The 19,985-nt window shown below is 43.6% G+C and overlaps 1 protein-coding gene across 3 annotated transcripts in view; it reads right to left on the bottom strand.

Annotated features, from left to right (window-relative positions):
• LOC144688399 (exocyst complex component 6B) overlaps positions 1-19,985 on the bottom strand; it is a 623,897-nt gene that overhangs the window by 374,651 nt on the left and 229,261 nt on the right. For all 3 annotated transcript variants that reach the window (XM_078554888.1, XM_078554897.1, XM_078554904.1), the window contains exon 7: positions 8,308-8,484. In XM_078554888.1, coding sequence (XP_078411014.1) covers positions 8,308-8,484 — 177 coding nt within the window. The remainder of the gene's footprint in view (positions 1-8,307; positions 8,485-19,985) is intronic.

Here is a 19,985-nt window from a genome sequence, read left to right as displayed (position 1 = left end):
AGTTTAATTTGAATAATCTGCCGAATCCACACCTTTCACAGGCTTGAAAGACCTGAATCATGTCCTCTCTCAATCCTCCTGGCACCAATTCATTCAGTCAATCTTCACAATTTGGGACTGAAATCAGCCTTGTCGCTCTTCGAGTCCTTTCCAAAATGCCCTTTTGAAGGCAAGGTGCTCAAAACTTCTCCCACTATTCCAGCTGCAACCTCATCAATCACCCACCGGGCTAAAATTACCTGTTCTGATTTATAACCAAATGCCCCCAAGATGTTACGTTTCCCAGGGGTTGATTAATATCATGTGTTACACATCAGAAACCCCAGGAAACCCACTATTCTCACGCATACACATATGAAGAGTGTAACCTTTTGTACAGGAGAAAGTAATTGAAGAAACACTTTCTGTGCAGAAGGATACTCCATCCATCAGATCGAAGAGCAAAGCCAATGACATAGAAGTCCATTGCACGGGTTGATCTCATTCCTCTAGCTAAAAATTAGTTTCAGACCCATATGATGTCTGGAAGCTTAAACAGACGCCTGGAGTCTAGGCTTTAGTTTTCTCATTGCTAGGTTCTTTTTTATATATATAAACAATAGAAAGAAAGACTGTATTTATATAATGCCCCAAAGTGTTTCATAACCAATGAGGTACTTTTGAAGTGTAGTCACTTGCTGTAATGAGGGAAATATGGCAGCTGATTTACATACAGTAAGATCCCACAAACGGTAAGCAGAATAGAGATCAGATAATCTGTTTTTATTAATGTTGGTTGAGGAATAAGTATCAGTCAGAACACCAAAAATTACTGCTCTTCTTTGAAAAGTCCAACGGGATCTTTAACATCCACCTCAGAGGGCAGATGAGACCTTCATTTATCTGAAAGACAGCACCTCAGACAGTGGAGCACTCCCTCAGTACTGCAATCAAATGTGAGTCTAGGTTACATCTTCAAGTCTCTGAAGCAGGACTTGAACCTGCTATCTTCTGTGTCAGAGGCAAGAGCTTTACCATCAAACCAAAATGGGGAAGTTAGGATCAGGAAGAGAAGAAAGATGTTCTTTATGACAGCAGGCAGGTAACCTTATATAGTTAGCTGTATCAGTTGGAAAACCTTGAAAAAGTGTGGCCTGATGAAGTTTTTATTAAAAGGCAAATCAACACCGAACAGCACGTTTGACAGAATCAACTTAAAAAAAGGAGCATGGCGCCAAATGAAAATCAGCCTCTCTTCACAAATAAGGCACAACATACAATTCATGATTTTATTACATTTTCCTTACAATTTTAAGCTTCTCACCAGTCTATAGCAATGGCCTATGTATCATTAGGTTATGTTACAGTGCCCTCTGTGGCCGATTGGAAAAGTGTGCCACTTGGTGTAGGAATAAAACCACGTTAAAGACAGAAAAACCTATACTAAACTGTCCAGCTTGATATGATTTAGCCCAATCCAGCGAAGCCAGCAGTTGGGGTACTATCAGCTAGTGCATTCAGACCACACGCAAGTACAATCTAAGCTAAGTCTCCAATGCAGTACTGAGGGAGTGCTGCATTGTAAGAGGGGTGGGATGCTAAAACAGGGCCCGTATATGTTTTCAGGAAAATATAAAAGACCAGAGATATTTCCAGAAGACATCTGCACACCAACATTTGATTTCCTATTCTTCCTGTCAAAGTGAATAATTCCACATTATACTCAATCTGCCACCTCCTTATCCACTCACTTAACCTGTCTCTATACCGTTGCAGATACTTTGCATCCTCACAGCTGAAGCACTTGTCTAAATAATAACAATGGCTGCATTTCAAAGGTAATTCACTTGGGCTCAGGTTGTGGGTAAGGCTGGTGCAGTTAAATTTGTTGTATCACAGTTAATTTCGATCACTTCACAAGGCATTAAGGGTCAAAATGGATGCTATATATAATTATGGATTGGGGACACAAAACATCAGTCAGATATCTCTCACTCAAAATCAATATCCAGTGGTCCCTTCCTGGCAAGTGCACATGTGGCCTTCAGAGAAGGGCAGTGTGTGACATCACTGTGAATCCACCAAAGCCAAACATGCAAACATTTGCTGTGTCTAAAGACAGACAAGGTCTCAGCTCCCACTCTTCCAGCTGCAACCTTAGTTAGTCTCTCTCTGAGCTAAAATTACCTGCCCTGATTTACTAGACTTGTAATCCAGAGGGGCAGACTTCAAATAAAGAAAGGCTTGCACTTCATAACCTCAGGATATTAAAGGTACTTTGCAGCTAATGAAATACTTTTGAAGTGTAGCCACTATTGTAACGTAGGAAACCAGCAACCAATTTGCGCAAAGCAAACTCCCACAAACAGCAATGTGATAATGGACACAATCTGTTTTTGAGACATTGGTTAAGGGCTCATTTGACCACGAGAACGCCCCTGCCCTTCTACGAAATATTGCAATGGAATCCTTTAGGTCATCCTGATAGGGTAGACAAGGCCTCTATTTGACATGTCATCTGAAAGTGCAGTGCTGCGGGTGCATTCAAGAGACAACACCCTGAGTGCACTGCATAGATTGGTACATGGGTATGGAGGCATGGTAGGTGGTTAATGCTACTGGACATTCCTGTAATACAGGGGCCTGGACTAATCAATATGCAGAATGTGCAATCAAATTCCAATGTCTCTGAGAATTTGAATTAAATTTTCTTTAAAAATTGGACATAAAAAGCCGATCTCAGTAAAGTTGCCATGAAGTTTGTTTAATTGCTTTAAAAATGCAACTTGATGATGAATGGCCTTTAGAGGAGAACGCCTTCTGTCCTTACCCGGTCTGTGTCTCAAGTCTTACAGGGCCACTCAGCTCCTGACCTCATTACAGCCTTGGTCCAAAGATGAACAAAAAAGCTAAACACAAGAGGTGAGGTGACAGTGCCTGTCCTTGACATCAAGAGAGCATTTGACTGAGTCTGGCATCTAGGAGCCCTAGCAAAACAGAAGTCCATGTGAATCAGGGGGAAAACATTCCACCAGCTGGAGTCATACCTAGCACAAAAGAAGATGGTTGTGGTTGTTGGAGATCAATGATCTCAGCTCCAGGACATCACTGCAGGAGTTCCTCAAGGTCGTATCCTTGGCCCAATTATCTTAAGCCACTTCATCAATGACCTTCCCTCCATCATAAAGTCACAAGTGGGGATGTTCACTGATGACTGCACAATGTTCAGCACCATCATGACTCGTCAGATACTGAAGCAGTCCGTGCTTATGTGCAGCAAGACCTGACAACATTCAGGCTTGGGCTGACAAGTGATAAGTAATATTCATGCCACAAAAGTGCCAGGCAATGACCATCTCCAACAAGAGAGAATCTAATCATCGCCCCTTGATGTTCAATGGCATTACCATTGCTGAATCCCCCACTATCAACATCTTGTGGGTTACCACTGACCAGAAAGTGAACTGGACTAGCCATGTGAATACTGTGGCTACAAGAGCAGGTCAGAGGCTGGGAATTCTGAGACAAGCAACACACTTCCTGACTCCACAAAGTCTGTCCACCATCCACAAGCCACAAGTCAGGAGTGTGATGGAATACTCTCCACTTGCCTGAATGAGTGCAGCTCCAACAACACTCAAGCTTGATACCATCCAGGACAAATCAGCCTGCTTAAACTTCACTCCCCCCACCACCAACGGACAGTGGCAGCATTGTATACCATTTACAAGGTGCACTGCAGCAACTTACCAAGGTTCCTTCAACAGCACCTTCCAAATCTGGGACCCCCTACCACCTAGAAGAGCAAGGGCAGCAGGCACATGGAAACACCACCACCTGCATGAGCCCCTCCAAGCCACTCGACATCCTGACTTGGACCTACATCGCAGTTCCTTCACTGTTGCTGGGTCAAATCCTGGAATTCCCTTCCTAATAGCACTGCGGGTGTACCTACACCACATGGTCTGCAGCGGTTCAGGGAGGCAGCTCACCACCACCTTTTCAAGGGCAATTAGGAATGGGTAATAAATGCTGGCCTAGCCAGTGACACACACACCCCGTGAAAAAATATTTCTTAGTGCCTTTAAGATAGCGAAATGTGCCAAGGCACTTCACAGGTGTATCACCAAAAGAAATTTTGCACTAAGACACGTAAGGAGATATTAGGGCAAATGACCAAATGCTTGGTCAAAGAGATTGATTTTAAGGAGTGCCTTAAATGGGGGGGAAGAAGTAGAGAGGGTTAAAGGTTTAGGGAGAGAATTCCACAGCTTAGAGTCTAGAGAGCTGAAGACTTGGCCACCAGTGGTGGAACATTTAAAATTAGGATACTCAAGAGGCTGGAGCTGAAGGAATGCAAATATCTCAGAGGGTTCTGGGGCTGGAGGAAATTACAGAGATGCGGGGAGGTGTGAGGCAAAAAAGGGATTTGAAAACCAGGCTGAGAATTTTAAAATCGAAGCATTGCTTTCCCAGGAGCAAATGTAGGTCACAAACTGAGGCTGATGGGTGAACGGGACCTGGCGCAAGTTAAGTTTTTGGTTGACCTCAAGTTTACGGGGGATGGAAGATGGGAGGCCAACCAGAAATGTATTGAAATGGTCGAGCATAGTGGCAACAAAAGGTTTCAGCAACAGATGAGAATAGGCATTGTCAAAGATTGTGAGAGGTGGAATTAGGCGGTCTTAGTGATGGCGCACGGTTAATTCTTAACTGCCCAATGAAGTAGCCCAGTGCGTCACTCAGTTGTACCAAACAGTTGTTCAAGAAGGCAGGACACCATACCACCTACAACGGGAATGCTCAATAAATGCCAGCCTGCCACATGTCAAGAATGAAAAAGTATAACTCTTGTGTTTCCAGCTCGATGCAAGCATTGCAAAAGACGTGTCTTTGCTTTCAACTTGACACATTTTGCAGGAGAGGTATATTCTTTTGGGGAAAGAGGTGCGAAGCAGAGTTTTTTTATTCTCTCCCTTTTTGAAGCTGTTAAGAATTTTACTAATTACAGTTGCAAAGTCTGGGGAATAGTTATTTTGGTTACAAAGCCGTCTCTAAAGTAATTTAAAACAGCACCGATGATTGTCAGCTGTCCAGCTGCGAACATGGAAAGGTGACATCTGGTTCACTGCCTTTTTTGCTAATACTTTCCTTCGTCTTACTGCCAGTGGGTTGAAGCTGAGAAAGTTTGAGTAAGATAAACTCCCTTTACAACCTGGAGCATTCAGCCACTAAAGCTGGTAAAACTTTTACAAGACTTCTTTTTCACATCAACTCGGAAGACATGGGGGAGGAGTAGGAAGAAGCACAGTACAAAGCAAACAAGACGTGTGAGGCTGACAGAGTGAGCGTGTGCGTGAAAGTGTGCAAACGCGAGAGTGAGCGTGTGGAAAGTGCATGACAGTGAGCATGTGTGCAAAAGTAGGCGAGAGCAGGAACAAGAGCAAGGGTGAGCGAATGAGGGAGAAGAAGCGCAAGTGACAGGCAGAGAGCAGGAGTACGCGAGGAGTGCATGAGTGGGCGGGAGGGAGCGGGCAAGCGAGAGAGAGCGCCGACGAGGGATCGGACAAGAGAGCATGGGCTGGAGGGAGGGAGCGGAAGGGGGCAGCAGGGAGGGAGGGAGCAGGTGGGCAGGAGAGAACAAATGGCAGAAAACAATCAAGGAGAGTCAGCGAGAGAGCAAATGAGAGAGCAAGAGCAAATGAGAGAGAAAGAGCAAGCGAGAGAGTGAGAGTGCAAGAGAGTGAGCAAGAGGGAGGAGAGTGAGAGAATGAGAGACCATGACCCTAATTTCCCTTGAGCAGGTGGGGATGAGTAGCCTTCTTAGGCTGCTGCAGTCCATGTGGTGTAGGTACACCCACAGTACTGTTAGGGAAGGAGTTCCAGGATTTTTGACCCAGCGACAGTGAAGGAACGGCGATATATTTCCAAGTCAGGATGGTGAGTGGCTTGGAGGGGAATTTGCAGGTGGCGGTGCTTCCATGTGTTTGCTGCCCTTGTCTAGGTGGTAGAGCTCATGGGTTTGGTGCTGTTGAAGGAGGTTTGGCGAGTTGCTGCCCTGCATCTTATGGATGGTACAAGCTCCAGTCATGGATGGAGTGAATGTTTAAGTGGTAGATGGGGTGCTGATCAAGCTTTGTCCTGGATGATGTTGAGCTTCTCAAGTGTTGTTGGAGCTGCACTCATCCAGGCAAGTGGTGCCTTGTAGACGGTAGCTAGGCTTTGGGGATAAGGTGGTGAGCTACTTACAGCAGAATTTCCAGCCTCTGACCTGCTCTTCTAGGCACAGTAGTTATATAGCTGGTCCAGTTCAGTTTTGGTCAATGGTAACCCCCCTCCAGGATGTTAATAGTGGGAGATTCAGCAATGGTAATACCGTTGGATGTCAAGGGGGTGTGGTTAGATTCTCCCTGAATGTTATCCAGATCTTGCTGCATTTCTGCATGGGCTGCTTCAATGCCCAAGGTGTCATGGAATGTACTGAACAGTCAGCGAACGTCCTCACTTCTGAACTTTTGGCAGGGGTAAGATCATTAATTAAGCAGCTGAATGTGCTTGGGCCTGGGTCACTACCCTGAGCAACTCCTGCAGTAATATTCTGGGGCTGAGATGCTTGACATCCAAAAACCACAACCATCTTCCTTTGTGCTACGTATGTGTCTCCAACAAATGGAAAGATGTGTCCCATTGGCTTGGTACAACTGCGATACAGCAAAGGTTCACTAACTTGGTACCTAGGATTTCCTACGATGACAGGCTGAGCAAACTGAGTCTTTTTTCTCTCACGTTTAGAATGAGAGGTGACCTTATTGAAACGTACAAGATTCTGAGGGGGCTTGATAGGGCAAATGCTGAGAGATTATTTCTGCTGGTCGGGAAATGTAAAACATGGGGGCACAGTCTCAGGATAAGGGGCTGATCATTTGGGGCTGAGATGACAAGAACTTACTTCTCTCAGAAGGTTGTAAATCTTTGGAATTCTCTGCCACAGGGGCCTGTGGGTGCTCCATCATTGAACCATTTAATGCTGGGATACGTTTTTGGTCTCTCAGGGAATCAAGGGATATTGGGAACGGGCAAGAAAATGAAGTTGAAGCAGGAATGCAGAGTTTTGATCAGCTTCTCTGAACGTTACACAAGAATGGACAAGCACAAACAATCCAGGCATGGAATCCCATCTCTCCACAAGAGTTCAAACCAACTAATTTAATCTGATAGAAACTCTACAAAACTATTCTCCAATTCCCAATGGCACTTCAGTCAGTTACACTCTCACCAACTTCATCAAAAGGTTGTGGACTTCGAGACCCCTTGAAGATCTGACCATTATTTGAGGCAGACACCTATTACTGAGGGTGTGTTGAGCCTTTTAGATGCAAGAATAAACAGGGGCTTCATTGTCCTGGTCAGCTTAATGTTAAAACACGTGTGATACTGTTTGAGCAAGTGCTCCCAGTATCCAGGCTAGCATTTCTCCCTCAGCCACGCAAGGATGGTCATTTATCTAGCTGCTGTTTGTGAGATCTTGCTAAAGACAAATAGGCTGCTGTTTCTGTTTACATAACAAGTGGAAATACGTTAGAAAGTAATTCATTGGCCGTGAGGTGCTTTGGTATACTCAAGCATGGGATAGAGGGGCAGGGGATAAATGTAAATGTATTCTTTCCTAATCAAGAAAAGCTTTAGAACATTTTTCTTTTTCGACATCTACACTACTGGCACTCCACAGATGGCAGTTCCTTGCTCACGGCACCAGAAGAACTATCATGCTCAATGAAGCTTTTAGTTATTCCTATCTACATTGATCCCAATAACCTTTAATCTTATTCTGAAACCAGATATTTATCCAGTTCTCGTCTTGAAGGAGTTTAACACAGCTCAGGTGCTTTTCTGTGAGAGCCATTTCCAGATGTCAACTACCCCACAGGCAAATTAAGTTCTTCTGATCTCTGATATTGCTGATTTAAAGCAGATTGTTGCCATTTTGTGATTCAAGGAGGAGGCCCACAACCACTTTCTTAGAGAACCCAGGGGCGGTCAATTAATACAGTCCACAACCCACGAACAAATGAATGTGCACATATTCTAACTTCTAAAGCCAGTCAAAATGTTAGATCAGTCCCCGAATTGAATCAACAAGGACTAAAATGTATAGCACTTGCTTAGAGGCAATGATTAGATGCATAGGATGCACGGCCTAGATACAGGCCACTTGGCTCAACTGGTCCACTAGTGTTTATACTCCACACAAGTCTCCTTCTGCCCCTCTTCATCTAACTCTGTTGACACACAATTGCCTTCAAAATAGCTTGGGAAATAAGTAATTACCTCCTCTTCATCCTCCTCATCTTCAACATCTAAGATTCCAGAATCCTGCTCAGACATTGGGCTGGTATTGTCCACATCTGCTTCGAAACCAATGACTCCATCTTTCTTCACTTTCTTTCCAGTTCCGATCTTGTGCTGCTGAGAGACAATGTTATCCAGGTTCCTCTGCTGATGGGCCTAAAATAAAAAAGCAGCAATAATGCATCTTTAGATCAAGTTTACTGTAAATTCTGCTGGCATGCATGCAACTTTCGAGTGCACAAGAGCTTCTAATGCAGCAAAACATAGAGATCCAGCCCATTTTGTAAGCTTACAATCTTCCAAAATGCCTCACAATCACCGAACTGCTTTTTGAAATATGGTCACTGTTAATGCGGGCAAAGACAGCAGCCAATTTGTGCACAGCATGGTTCCACAACCAGCACTTGAATAAATAATTAAGTGATCTGTTTTGTCATTGTTTGCTGGGGGGAATTAATGTTGGCCAGGACAATGGGAGGAATCCTGTGCTCTTATTTGTGAAGTACCATGAAATAGGTCCCGCTTAGTAGTAACAATGGTCCTCTGTTTAATTTCTCAATCAAAACAAGCAACTTTGCCAGTGAAGCACTCCATTCACTGCTTCTTTCACCACTATACTGAAGTGTCAGTCTCAGTTATGTGTTCCTGGAAACCATGACCCGCTGTCTCTAAGGCAAAATTGCTAGCAACACAACTCTGGAACCTGAAGTTGACTACTGTCTGAATACTCAACCATTGAAGGACCAGCTGAGTATTTCAATGGTTAGTGTTGGTAGGCCTGACAGATTTGCATCCTTACCCCTGTGCTGAAAATAACTCCCTCTCATTGTTTACTAGGACCTCAAAAGGAAGACTGAAAACAACTTCCCTCACTTCAACCTTATTCTCCTGCTACAAGCCTATCAAACCCACGCTAACCTCTTCTTCTAGATTTAGCACACCTTCTTTCCTACAACCTGTCCGATAGGTGTCAGATGTTGCTCTCGCCTCTCTAACCAAAGATCATGGATTCAAGTCCCAATCTGGAGACTTACACAGGATTTACATGGGGTATTCAGCACAGAAACATTCAGCCCAACCAGTCTATGCTGGTGTTTATGCTTCACTGGAGTCTTCCCCCATCTTTTCTCATCCAAATCCACCATCATATCCATGTATTACCTTCTCGCTCATATGCTTGTCAAGTTTCCCCTCAAATGCATGTATACTATTTGCTTCAACCACTCCCTCTGGTAGTGAGTTCTACGTTCTCATCACTCTTTGGGTGAAAAAGTTTCTTTTGAATTCCCTATGGGATTTCTTGGTGACTCCTATATTGATGGCCTCTAGTTATGCTCTTCCCCACAAGAGAAAACATTAACTCTGTATCCATTCTATCAAAATCTTTCATCATTTTAAAGACCTCTCTGAGGTCACCCCTCAGACTTCTTTTTCATGTGGTGCACATGGAGGATTCCCACATACAAAAGACAGTACTCCACAGCCAGCTGAGCATGGGAACCCTCACCACAGGACATCCCAAACTTAGAGATAAAGACATTGTGAAAGCCAACCTCAGAGCTTACAAGCCGGATCCCTATACATGGGAAAAATAACCTTGGACAGATCCAAATGTAGAAGTCTCTGTCATCAAACGATTTCGACATTTGAGCAGAGTAGAATCATGTGCCTTCAGGACAAGCGATCCCATCCCTCTACTGCCTCAGCACAAAGCCAATGCCTCCATCCATCCCTCCAACACTGACTTCATAGGCAATACTTGCAATCTGTAATGCAAATTAAGTCTTGGCCTAATGTCACAAGAAACAATATCAAGCTAGACTGTAAAACGGACTTTCCTACTGCTGAACACTCATCCGTCCAAGCGACAGGAGAAGCCATCATAATTTGCCATGATGGGATCTGAACTTTCAGCCTCTAGGTGTGCTTCCTAGTGCCCTTAGCATTATGCAGAAAGAACTGGGTTCCCACTTCTTTACATCTTCAATGCTCTCAATCCTTATTTAACATTTTATTGGAGATTGAATGGAAGTCTAGTCATGGAGTTTCCCCAAACTGCCAGAGAGAATACGGGTGTAGACAGTCCTTAGTTTAATGTCTTATCTGAAAGATGGCGCATCTCTGATCGTGCAGCACTCCCTCAGTACTGAACTACAGTGTCAGCCTAGAATTTTGTGCTTATGTTTCCAGAGTGGAACTTAAACTCAAGACCTTTTAACTCAGAGGGGGGGGTGTGCTATCAACTGAGCGACGGTTGACAATGAGCTCCTGCATTACATCGTGGCTGACTCTGTATTGCACTGGCGGGATCTCAAAATAAGCTTGTTCACATCCATACCACCTTTGCTTACAGTTTTTTCGAAAATAATACAATGGATCCTTGTATTTATGTAGCACCTTATTATGTCTCTCAGAAACATTTTCAAGTACTTCACAAACAATTACTTTGAAGTAAAGTGGCTGCTATTAGTTAAACAAACATGGTCACCAATCCATGCCAACAATGTCCTGTAAGCAGTAATGGGGTGCATGATCAGTTAATGTGTTTTTGGTGGTATTGGCTCAGGAAGGAACATTGGTCAGGACAAAAATAAAAGTACTATAAGCTTGCAGAAACAGCCAATGTACAGAGCTCACACCCACTCAAGCATAAACTTCACACAGTAGCAGCACAAAACACATACAGTGCTTAAAGACGACTTGTATTTCTTGTGGGCCTTCCATGACCTCAGGACACCTCTAATCATTTTACAACCAATAAAATGCTTTTTTAAGTGTAGTCACCATTGTAACATGGAAAACATGGCAGCCAATTTGCAGAGGGCAAAGTTCCAAAAACAATCCTGAAATAAATGTCCAGAAGGCCTGTTTTAGATGTTAGTTGAGGGATAATTGTTGCCCAGGATGCCAAAGAGAACTGCCCTGCGAATCGTGGCATGGGATCTTTGCTATCAACTTAAGAGGGGCAGACAGGAATTTGGTTTAACATTTCATCCAAACGACGGCATCTCCGACAATACAGCACTCCCTCCATACGGTGCTGAAGCATCAGTCTGATATTATGTACTGTACTCAAACCTCTGAAGTAGGATTTGAACATATAACTTGACTCGGGGGCAGGAGTGCTACCAAATAAGCCACAGTTGATACATAGGTAACTGGCGAGAATAAGAACATACGTAATTTGCAACTCAAGCAAAAGTCAATACAAGACAAAATTATCTGTCACAGAATCACAGAAATTCATGGCACAGAAGTTATTTTCCATATACATGTACATTGATTAGAGTGCACCAGGCAAATATCACTCATAACATTCAGATGCTTTCATTGGAAAATATCCAACTCCTTCTTGAGTTTACTGCACAACCCAGTCTGTTGATATCCTTCCACATATCCACTATCCTTAGTTCTAATGTAACTACTTTAAACTGTCTGTTTGCCTTCCCTCTTCTGCATCCTAGTTTTTACATCCTTGAATATTTGTGACCATACCTAAAGAAACTTCAGGGGCTTTATTTACTGGTAATCTTGAGGAACTTGATTACACCAATAAGATCTCCCCAAGCCTTCACTTACAGAACACAACATATTCTTGCAGCTTCTCCCAATAGCTCATGTCCCTAATTCCAGCTATTAACTCAGTGGCTTCACACTTTACCTAATGTCAAGATATTCCTACAATAAGCGGGAATGTACAGAGTAATCCAGATGAAGCTGAGTCAATGCTCTATGGTATGATTTCCTGGGTCTTGTGTTCTCTCCCTCTTGACAATATTTTGCTGGTTATCCACTATTATGCCATACCCCTTTTTATTAATTCCTGTGGGCTATTACCATGACCTTATATGACAACTTACATTCTCTTGCCAAGTCTGGCCAATATTTATTCTTCAACCAGCACCTAAAAAGTGACTAACAAGTTGCTCTGAGCTTGTTGTGTGCAAACTGGCCACTGTATTTCGCTGTATTTTTGGACATCCTGAGGCAGTGAAAGACATCACACAAGTGCAAGTCCATCTTTCTTTCTACCTCTTAATTCGAACAAATTCCTCTGAACTCTGTTCACTTGTTCCTTGTTACATGCAGCTAACTCCCTGATTCCAAGTGTGGTATCATCAGCACACTTAAGAGTGCTTTCTATCTTGCCCCACTTACAAGTCATTTTGGTATAGCTGTCAAAATCCATGCTTTCAGCAACAGCTGCTGAGACACCTGCTTGCTACCTCCTATCCAACTAATAAGGTTCAGTGTGCAGTTGCAATTGGTCTCCCCAGAGATCTAGCCAATTTCTGACCCACTTCAGAAGTTTCTCTCATTCTCATTCACTGTTTCTAGCATGTGGCTAATATTCCATCCAACATGGTATTAATAGCTTGGCTAAAATCTAAATATCTAAGGTCATTTGAGATCAGCATATCCACGAGGAGCCATCATTTATTCCAACCATGACCTGCCACACATGAAGTTATTCTGACACCATCTATATTACTGTAGGTACTCCATTAATTCTCCATTCAGGGCTTTTTCTAGTATTTTATAGACTTGAGATGTCAGACATATTTGTAGAGGAACCCTTGGAAGCAACATGTGGGCACCTTGGTGAACATCTCTGTTTGCTGGGGGCTTCAGGGGGGCACATCAACATTTGCAGGATTCCCCCCACCCCTCCTGCTATCCCCCCTGCCAACTTAACCCCCTCCCCCCCACACAAACAACTATCCAGTCCCCTAACACAAAAACATTTGAAAAAAATCATTGGGTTCACATGCATGGAGGAATGCAACACATGTGCTTATCTGTGACAGAAAAATAATAGGACAGGTAAGTTTTGAGCTAACAAAAGACAGTGCCAGAGTGCAGGAATATAAATTTTTAAACAAACGAGTTTAAAGTACCCAAAAGAGTTGTGAAAGGGAGTTCATAACAATACTCCACACAACACTGCCACAAAAACAATGGCAGGGAGCCAGGCAAACGTTCCAGAAACTACAATGACCTCTTGTCCCTCAATCAGACAAGTGCAGAATTATTTTTGAGAAGTGCAAAGTCAACATGTTAACATTGTTTTTCCCTTTCTCCTGAACTGAAACACAAACCCACAAGAACGATAAGAGCTGTATGATTTGTCTGCCCCTGCTACTGTTATCTTCCAACCCACTTCCCCATAGATCAGATCTAAAAACAACTCTCTGTAAATGGACAGGGACGTGACAGATTGACATGGCCTTTGTTTGACTCCAGAGCCACGGTCAAAAGTGCATGAACTGGGTTGAGGTAATGCAGTCTTGATCTAAATGGGACTTCTTTGTGTGAATAAGAGCAATACGTACACAAAACTCTGATAAAGGATTTTAACATGAATCTGAAAAGATTATAATGGCTTTTTTAATATACTAGATTAAGGTCAAGAAATTGCTTTTAAAATATCAAGCAAAATTTTTTTAAAAAGCAAAAAACATTTAGTGTGTCTTGCCAAGAGGTGAAATTTCAGGAGCAACAGATAGCTTAGTCAAATCACTAGTCCTTGCCTCACCATATCTGGCCACCATACAATTGGCAGACTTGCTGGATTAGGATAGCATAGACTCTTACAGCACAGGAGGCAGCCATTTGGTCCACCATGCCTGTGCAAGCTCTTTGAAAGAACTATCCAATTAGTCCCAAACCACCGCCCTTTCCTCAGAGCCCTGCAATTCTTTCACAAGAACCCAAGAATTAGGAGGAGTAGGCCATTCAGCCCCTCAAGCCTGTTCCACCCTTTGACTAAGATCATGGCTGAGCTGATTGTGGCCTCAACTCCATTCTCCTATCTGTAGCCTAAAATCTTTGACTCTCTTGTCAATCAAAAATCTAACTAACTCAGCCTTGAACATATTCAATGGCCTCCACTCCTCTCTGGAGAAGAGAATTCCACAGACTGACGACCCTCAGAATAAAAATTCTCCATACCTCACTCTTAAATGCGAGACCCCTAATTTTTAAACTGCATCCTCAAGTTCCAGATTCCCCACGAGGGGAAATATTCTCTCAACATCCATCCTGTCAAGTACCCTTTTCTGTTTCAATAAAATCACCTTTCATTCTTTTAAACTCCAATGAGTATAGGCTCAACCTGCTCAATATTCCTACATAAGATAACCCCTTCATCCCAGGAATCAGTCAAGTGAACTTTCTTAGAAATGCTTCTAATGCAATCATATCCTTTAAGTAAGAAGGCCAAAATTGTACATGGTACCCCAGATGTGGTTTCACCAAGGCCCTGTACAGCTGCAGTAAAACTTTCCTACTTTTCTATTCCATTCCCCTTGCAATAAACACCAACATTCCTAACCACTTGTTGTACCTGCATACCAGCCTTTTGTGATTCATGTACCAGGATACCCAGATCTCTCTCTACTGCAGAGTTCTCCAGTCTCTCTTCATTTAAATAACATACTGCTTTTCTATCCTTCTGCCAAATTGGACAAGGTCACATTTTCACACGTTATACTCCATCTGCCAAATTTTTGCGCACTCACTTAATTAACCTACTAATCCAAGACTCTTTATGACCTCCTGGCAACCTACTTTCCAACCTAACTTTGTGTCATCAGCAAATTTAGTTACCATACATTCAGTTGCTTTAACTAAGTCATTGACATGGATTGTAAAAGGTTGAGGCCCCAGTACTGATCCCTGTGGCACTCCACTAGTAACAGCTTGCCAACCAGAAAATTACCAATTTATCCCTGCTCTCTGCTTCCTGTTAGCTAGCCAATCCTCTATCCATGCAAATATGTTACCCCCTACACCATGAACTCTTATTTTGTGTAGTAATCTTTGATGTGATATCTTATTGAATGCCTTTCCCCCTTCAAGTATTTCGAAAGTTACACTTGAATCTGCTCCCACTAGCCTTTCATAATTCACTTTGTAAAAGAAAAAGATCCTCTTCATCTTGCCTCTAATTCTTTTGCCAGTACAGAAGGCATCTAAACTGATGTGTGGGGTTAGGGCTTTGAACTATCAGGAGAGGCTAAGAAAGCCAGGAATGTGCACGCCAAAACAACTAAGGCAACGCTGGAGAGACCTTACTAAAGCTTTCAAAATTTTAATGGGGTACTGATAAAATGCCACATAACAGTATGTGTGGAGGCAATCACAAGAACAACTTGTACTTATATAGTGCTTTCAATGTTGTAAAACATCCCAAAGCGCTAACAAGAGCGCTATCAGTTAAAATATGGCAATGAGTCACATAAGGAGATATTAGATATAAAAACAGAAAGCGCTGGTTAAACTCAGCAGGTCTGGCAGCATCTGTCGAGAGAGAAACAGAGCTAACATTTCCAGTCCGATATGACTCTGCCTTCGAACTGGAGCTATTAGGAGATATAAGCACAGGCTTGATCAGAGGTAGGTTTTAAAGGAGCATTTCAAAGCAGAGAGGTGGAGAGGTTTAAGGAGAGAATTCCAGAGCTCAGGGTCCAGGCAGCTGAAGGCACAGCCATCAATGGTGGAGAGAAGGAAACTGGAATGCCTAAAGGGTCGTGGAATTTTACTGTACAGAAGTAGGCTATTCAATTCAGACAGCCGTGCCACTTCTTTGAAAGAGTTTCCATTCTCTTTCTCCATAGCCCTTCAAGAATTTATCTTTGAAAGGTGGCATTGAATCTGATTCTGTCATCTTTAAAGGCAGTACATTCCAGGTCATAACAACTTACTGCATAAAATAAGCTCTCTCTGGCTCTTTTGCCAATTACTTTAAATCTGTGTCCTCTGGTAACTGGTGCTCTAGCAGTAGAAACAGTTTCTCCCTATTTAGCATCACAGTCATTCTGGTACCAAATCCATGCTGGTTCTCTGTAGGACAATCCAATCACTCCTATTCTTCTGCCTGATCCCCATAGCCCCAGAGATTTATTTCCCTCAAGTGCCAACCCAAATTCCTTTTGAAATTACTGATTGTCTCCACTTCCACCACCCATTTAAGTAGAGAAATTGTTTTCCACCACAGAGATGGAAGACTCTTTAACCTCAGTCGCCTTTGGGTGGAAACTAAGCTGACCACCACAGACATACATGATCTACAGTTTGCAGATGGCTGCAGTGTCTTTGCCTATTCTGCACCAGATTTTCAAGCCACTCTTAATCTTTTCGATTCTGCATACAAGAAACGAAGCCTGTCCTTGAAGGTTGCCAAAACAAAACTCATATCAACCCATGCCTGGTCAGAAAAATACTCTACCTCCCATATATGTTGAAGGAGAGACTCTGGAATAGCTTCCCGTAGTTTTGAAGCCAATTCTCTCAAAAGCCATCATTGACAAGGAGGTCTAACACCAGATCAGATGTGCCAGCTCTGCCTCCTACAAACTACGGCAGCGAGTGTTTGACAACAAAGACCACCGCAAGTCAAACAAAGTCCTAGCGTACGGTGCAATTGTTGTCACCACACTCCTGTACTGCAGTGAGACCTGGGCTGTTTATCAGCAACACATAAAAGTGTGAAGAAATTCCATCAGCAATGCCTCTGCCTCATCCTCTGGATTCAATAGGAGGACCGTCAAACAAATGCTAGTATCCTTCTTGAAGGCAGCTCCACAAGCATTTAGGCAAAACTCCTGCAAAATCAATTCTGATGGACTGAACATTGTCTGGGCGACCGAAAAGCATCTTGTCCGCCAAGCCTTGTTTTCTCAACTCTCAAATTGCCTGAATGAGTGCAGCTCCAACAACACTCAAGAAGCTCAACACCATCCACGTCAAAGCAACCCATTTGATTGGCACCCCTTCACTATTCACTCCCTCCACCATCAATGTACAGTGGCAAGTGTGTGTACCATCTACAAGATGCACCACAGCAGCTCAACAAGGCTCCTTCGACAGCACCTTCCAAACCCACGACCTCTACCATCGAGAAGGACAAGGACAGCAGATGCATGGGAACACCACCACCTGGAAGCTCCCCTCCAAGCCATACACCATCCTGACTTGGAACTGCATCACCGTTCTTTCACTGTCACTGGGTCAAAATCCTGGAACTTCCTCCATAACAGCACTGCAGGTGTGTCTACATCACATGGACTGCAGGTGTAAGGCGGTGGTTCACCAGCACCTTCTGAAGGGCAATTAGGGATGGGCAAATATACTGGCCTGCCTAGCCAGTGGTGCCCACATCCCGTGAAAGGATAACCAAAAAGGCCAAAATTCTGGGGAGGGAAAAGAAAATGTTTCAAAGACACTCTGAATCTCTCCTTGAATTGTGGCAGCATTGACATTAATGACTGGGAGGAGCTCACTACCAATAATTCAAAACACCGACAACTTGTCAATTGAGCTGCATCACACTTCAAGTTCCAACAACTTAATGATGGGCAGCAACAACAGAGAAGAAAAAGGAGAAAATCCTACACTCTGAATCCTACTACCTCATGGGACATCCTGCCCTATGTGCTCAAAGATCTGTGGATCAAGAATCAACCTGTTCAGTCACATGAAGACCCAAGGCAGAAACTTGCGATCCTGCGTAGACGACATCCTTGAACCGAAGGACAGCTGATGAGGCAGAGAGTTCTATGTCATTGCCATTAATTCTTCCTCACATACCACTTACATCTCTTGCCCAAAACCTTAAATCTGTGTTCCCTAGTCCTGGTACCATCAGTGCAGCTTTTTTTTTGGTCTACCTTATCTAAACCTCTCATATTCTTGTACACCTTTAGCAATTCTTCCCTCAATCTCCCTTGTTCCAAGGAGAACCCCAGGTTTTCCAAGCTAACCTTGTGGCTCAAATCCCTCATCCCTGGAACCATTCTGGTAAATCTCCTCTGTTCCCTCTCAGGGATCCTCACATCCTTCCCAAGATGTGATGACCAGAACTGGGTGTAATGCTATAGATCTGGCTTCAACAGAGCTTAAGAAAGGTTCAGCATAACCACCCTGCTTTTGTACTCAACAAGTCGATTTACAAAGCCCAAGATCCAATATGCTTTGCTAAAAACTCAATCAGTCTAAGTACTTTTTTAAAAATTCATTTAGGGGATTTGGGCTTTGCTGGCTAGGTCAGCACCTTTTGCCCATCCCTAATTACTCTCAAGAAGATGATGGCGAGCTGCCTTCTTGAACCACTGCAGCCCATGTGGTGGAGGTACACACATAGCGCTGTGGGGGAGGGAGTTCCAGGATTTTGACCCAGCAACAGTGAAGGAATGGCAATATATTTCCAAATCAGGATGGTGAGTGGCTTGGAAGAGAACTTCCAGGTGGCGGTGTTCCCATGTATCTGCTGCCCTTGTCTTTCTAGATGGTTGCGATCGTGGGTTTGCAAAGTGCTGCCTAAGGAGCCTTGGTGAGTTTCTGCAGCGCATCACGTGGATGGTACACACTGCTGCCAACGTGCGTCAGTGTTAGAGCGAGTGAATATATGTGGATGAGGTACCAATCAAGCAGGCTGCTTTGTCCTGGATGATGTCAAGCTTCTTGAGTGTTGATGGAACTGCACTCATCCAGGCAAGTGGGGTGTATACAGTCCTGACTAGTGCCTTGTAGATGGTGGTCAGGCTTTGGGGAGTCAGGAGGTGAGTTACTCATCACAGGATTCCTTACCCCTAACCTGCTGTTGTAGCCACAGTATTTATATGGCTAGTCCAGTTCAGTTTCTGGTCAATTGTAACTCCCAAGATGTTATTAGTGAGAGATTCAGCGATGGTAATGCTATTGAACATCAAGGGGTGATGGTTAGATTCTCTCTTGTTGGAGATGGTCATTGCCTGGCACTTGTGTTGCTAATATTACTTGCCATTTGTCAGCCCAAGCCTGGATATTGTCCAGGTCTTGCTGCATTTGGACATGGACTGCTTTAGTGTCTAAGGAGTCGCAAATGGTGCTGAACATTGTGCAATCATCAGCGAACATCCCCACTTCTGACCTGATGATGGAAGGAAGGTCGTTGATGAAGCAGCTGAAGATGGTTGGACACTACCCTGAAGAACTCCTGCAGTGATCTCCTGAAACTGAGGTGACTGATCTCCAACAACCACAAGTTGCCCTGTGTTGTAGCTTCAGCAGGTTGACACCTTATTTTTAGGTATGCCTGGTGCTGCTCCTGACATGCTCTCATGTACTCTTCGTTGAACCAGATCAACAACTGAGGTTGGAGTGATTTTTGTTTTAGGCTGGAGGCAACGAAGGTCCATCCTGTTGATTACCGCCACTCCTGGAGGGAGTTGCTGAATTGTGGTGAGGAAGATGGAGAAGGGGGCTGTGGGATGACATAGCTTTGTTTGACCTCTGGATTGGATCTGTGGTGGTCCCCTTGGTTGATGGCTTGAATGTCATCACGTAGTAGTAAAGGATAGTGACAAATTTCTGAGGGCAGCCAAATTTCAAGAAGGCTCTCACCTCCTCAGTCCTGCCATCCCAGGAATCGGTCTGGTAAATCTTCGCTGCACACCCTCTATAGCAAGAACATCCTTCCTCAGATAAGGTGAGCAAAACTGCACACAATATTCCAGGTGTGGTCTCACCAAGGCCCTGTACAATTGCAGCACAGCCGGTATAGTGTACCAATAAACCAGTATAGTTTTTACAACAACCCAACAGCTTTAAGGTTATTTTTACCAACACCAGCTTTTAACTTCCACATTTTTAAAACTCTCTGACTTGCTGTAGTG

This window comes from Cetorhinus maximus, chromosome 1 (genome assembly GCF_964194155.1).
Source record: "Cetorhinus maximus chromosome 1, sCetMax3.hap1.1, whole genome shotgun sequence".
Classification (NCBI taxonomy): Eukaryota; Metazoa; Chordata; class Chondrichthyes; order Lamniformes; family Cetorhinidae; genus Cetorhinus; species Cetorhinus maximus.
Note: the sequence above shows the minus strand (reverse complement) of the source record. Positions and strands in the feature narration are given on the sequence as shown.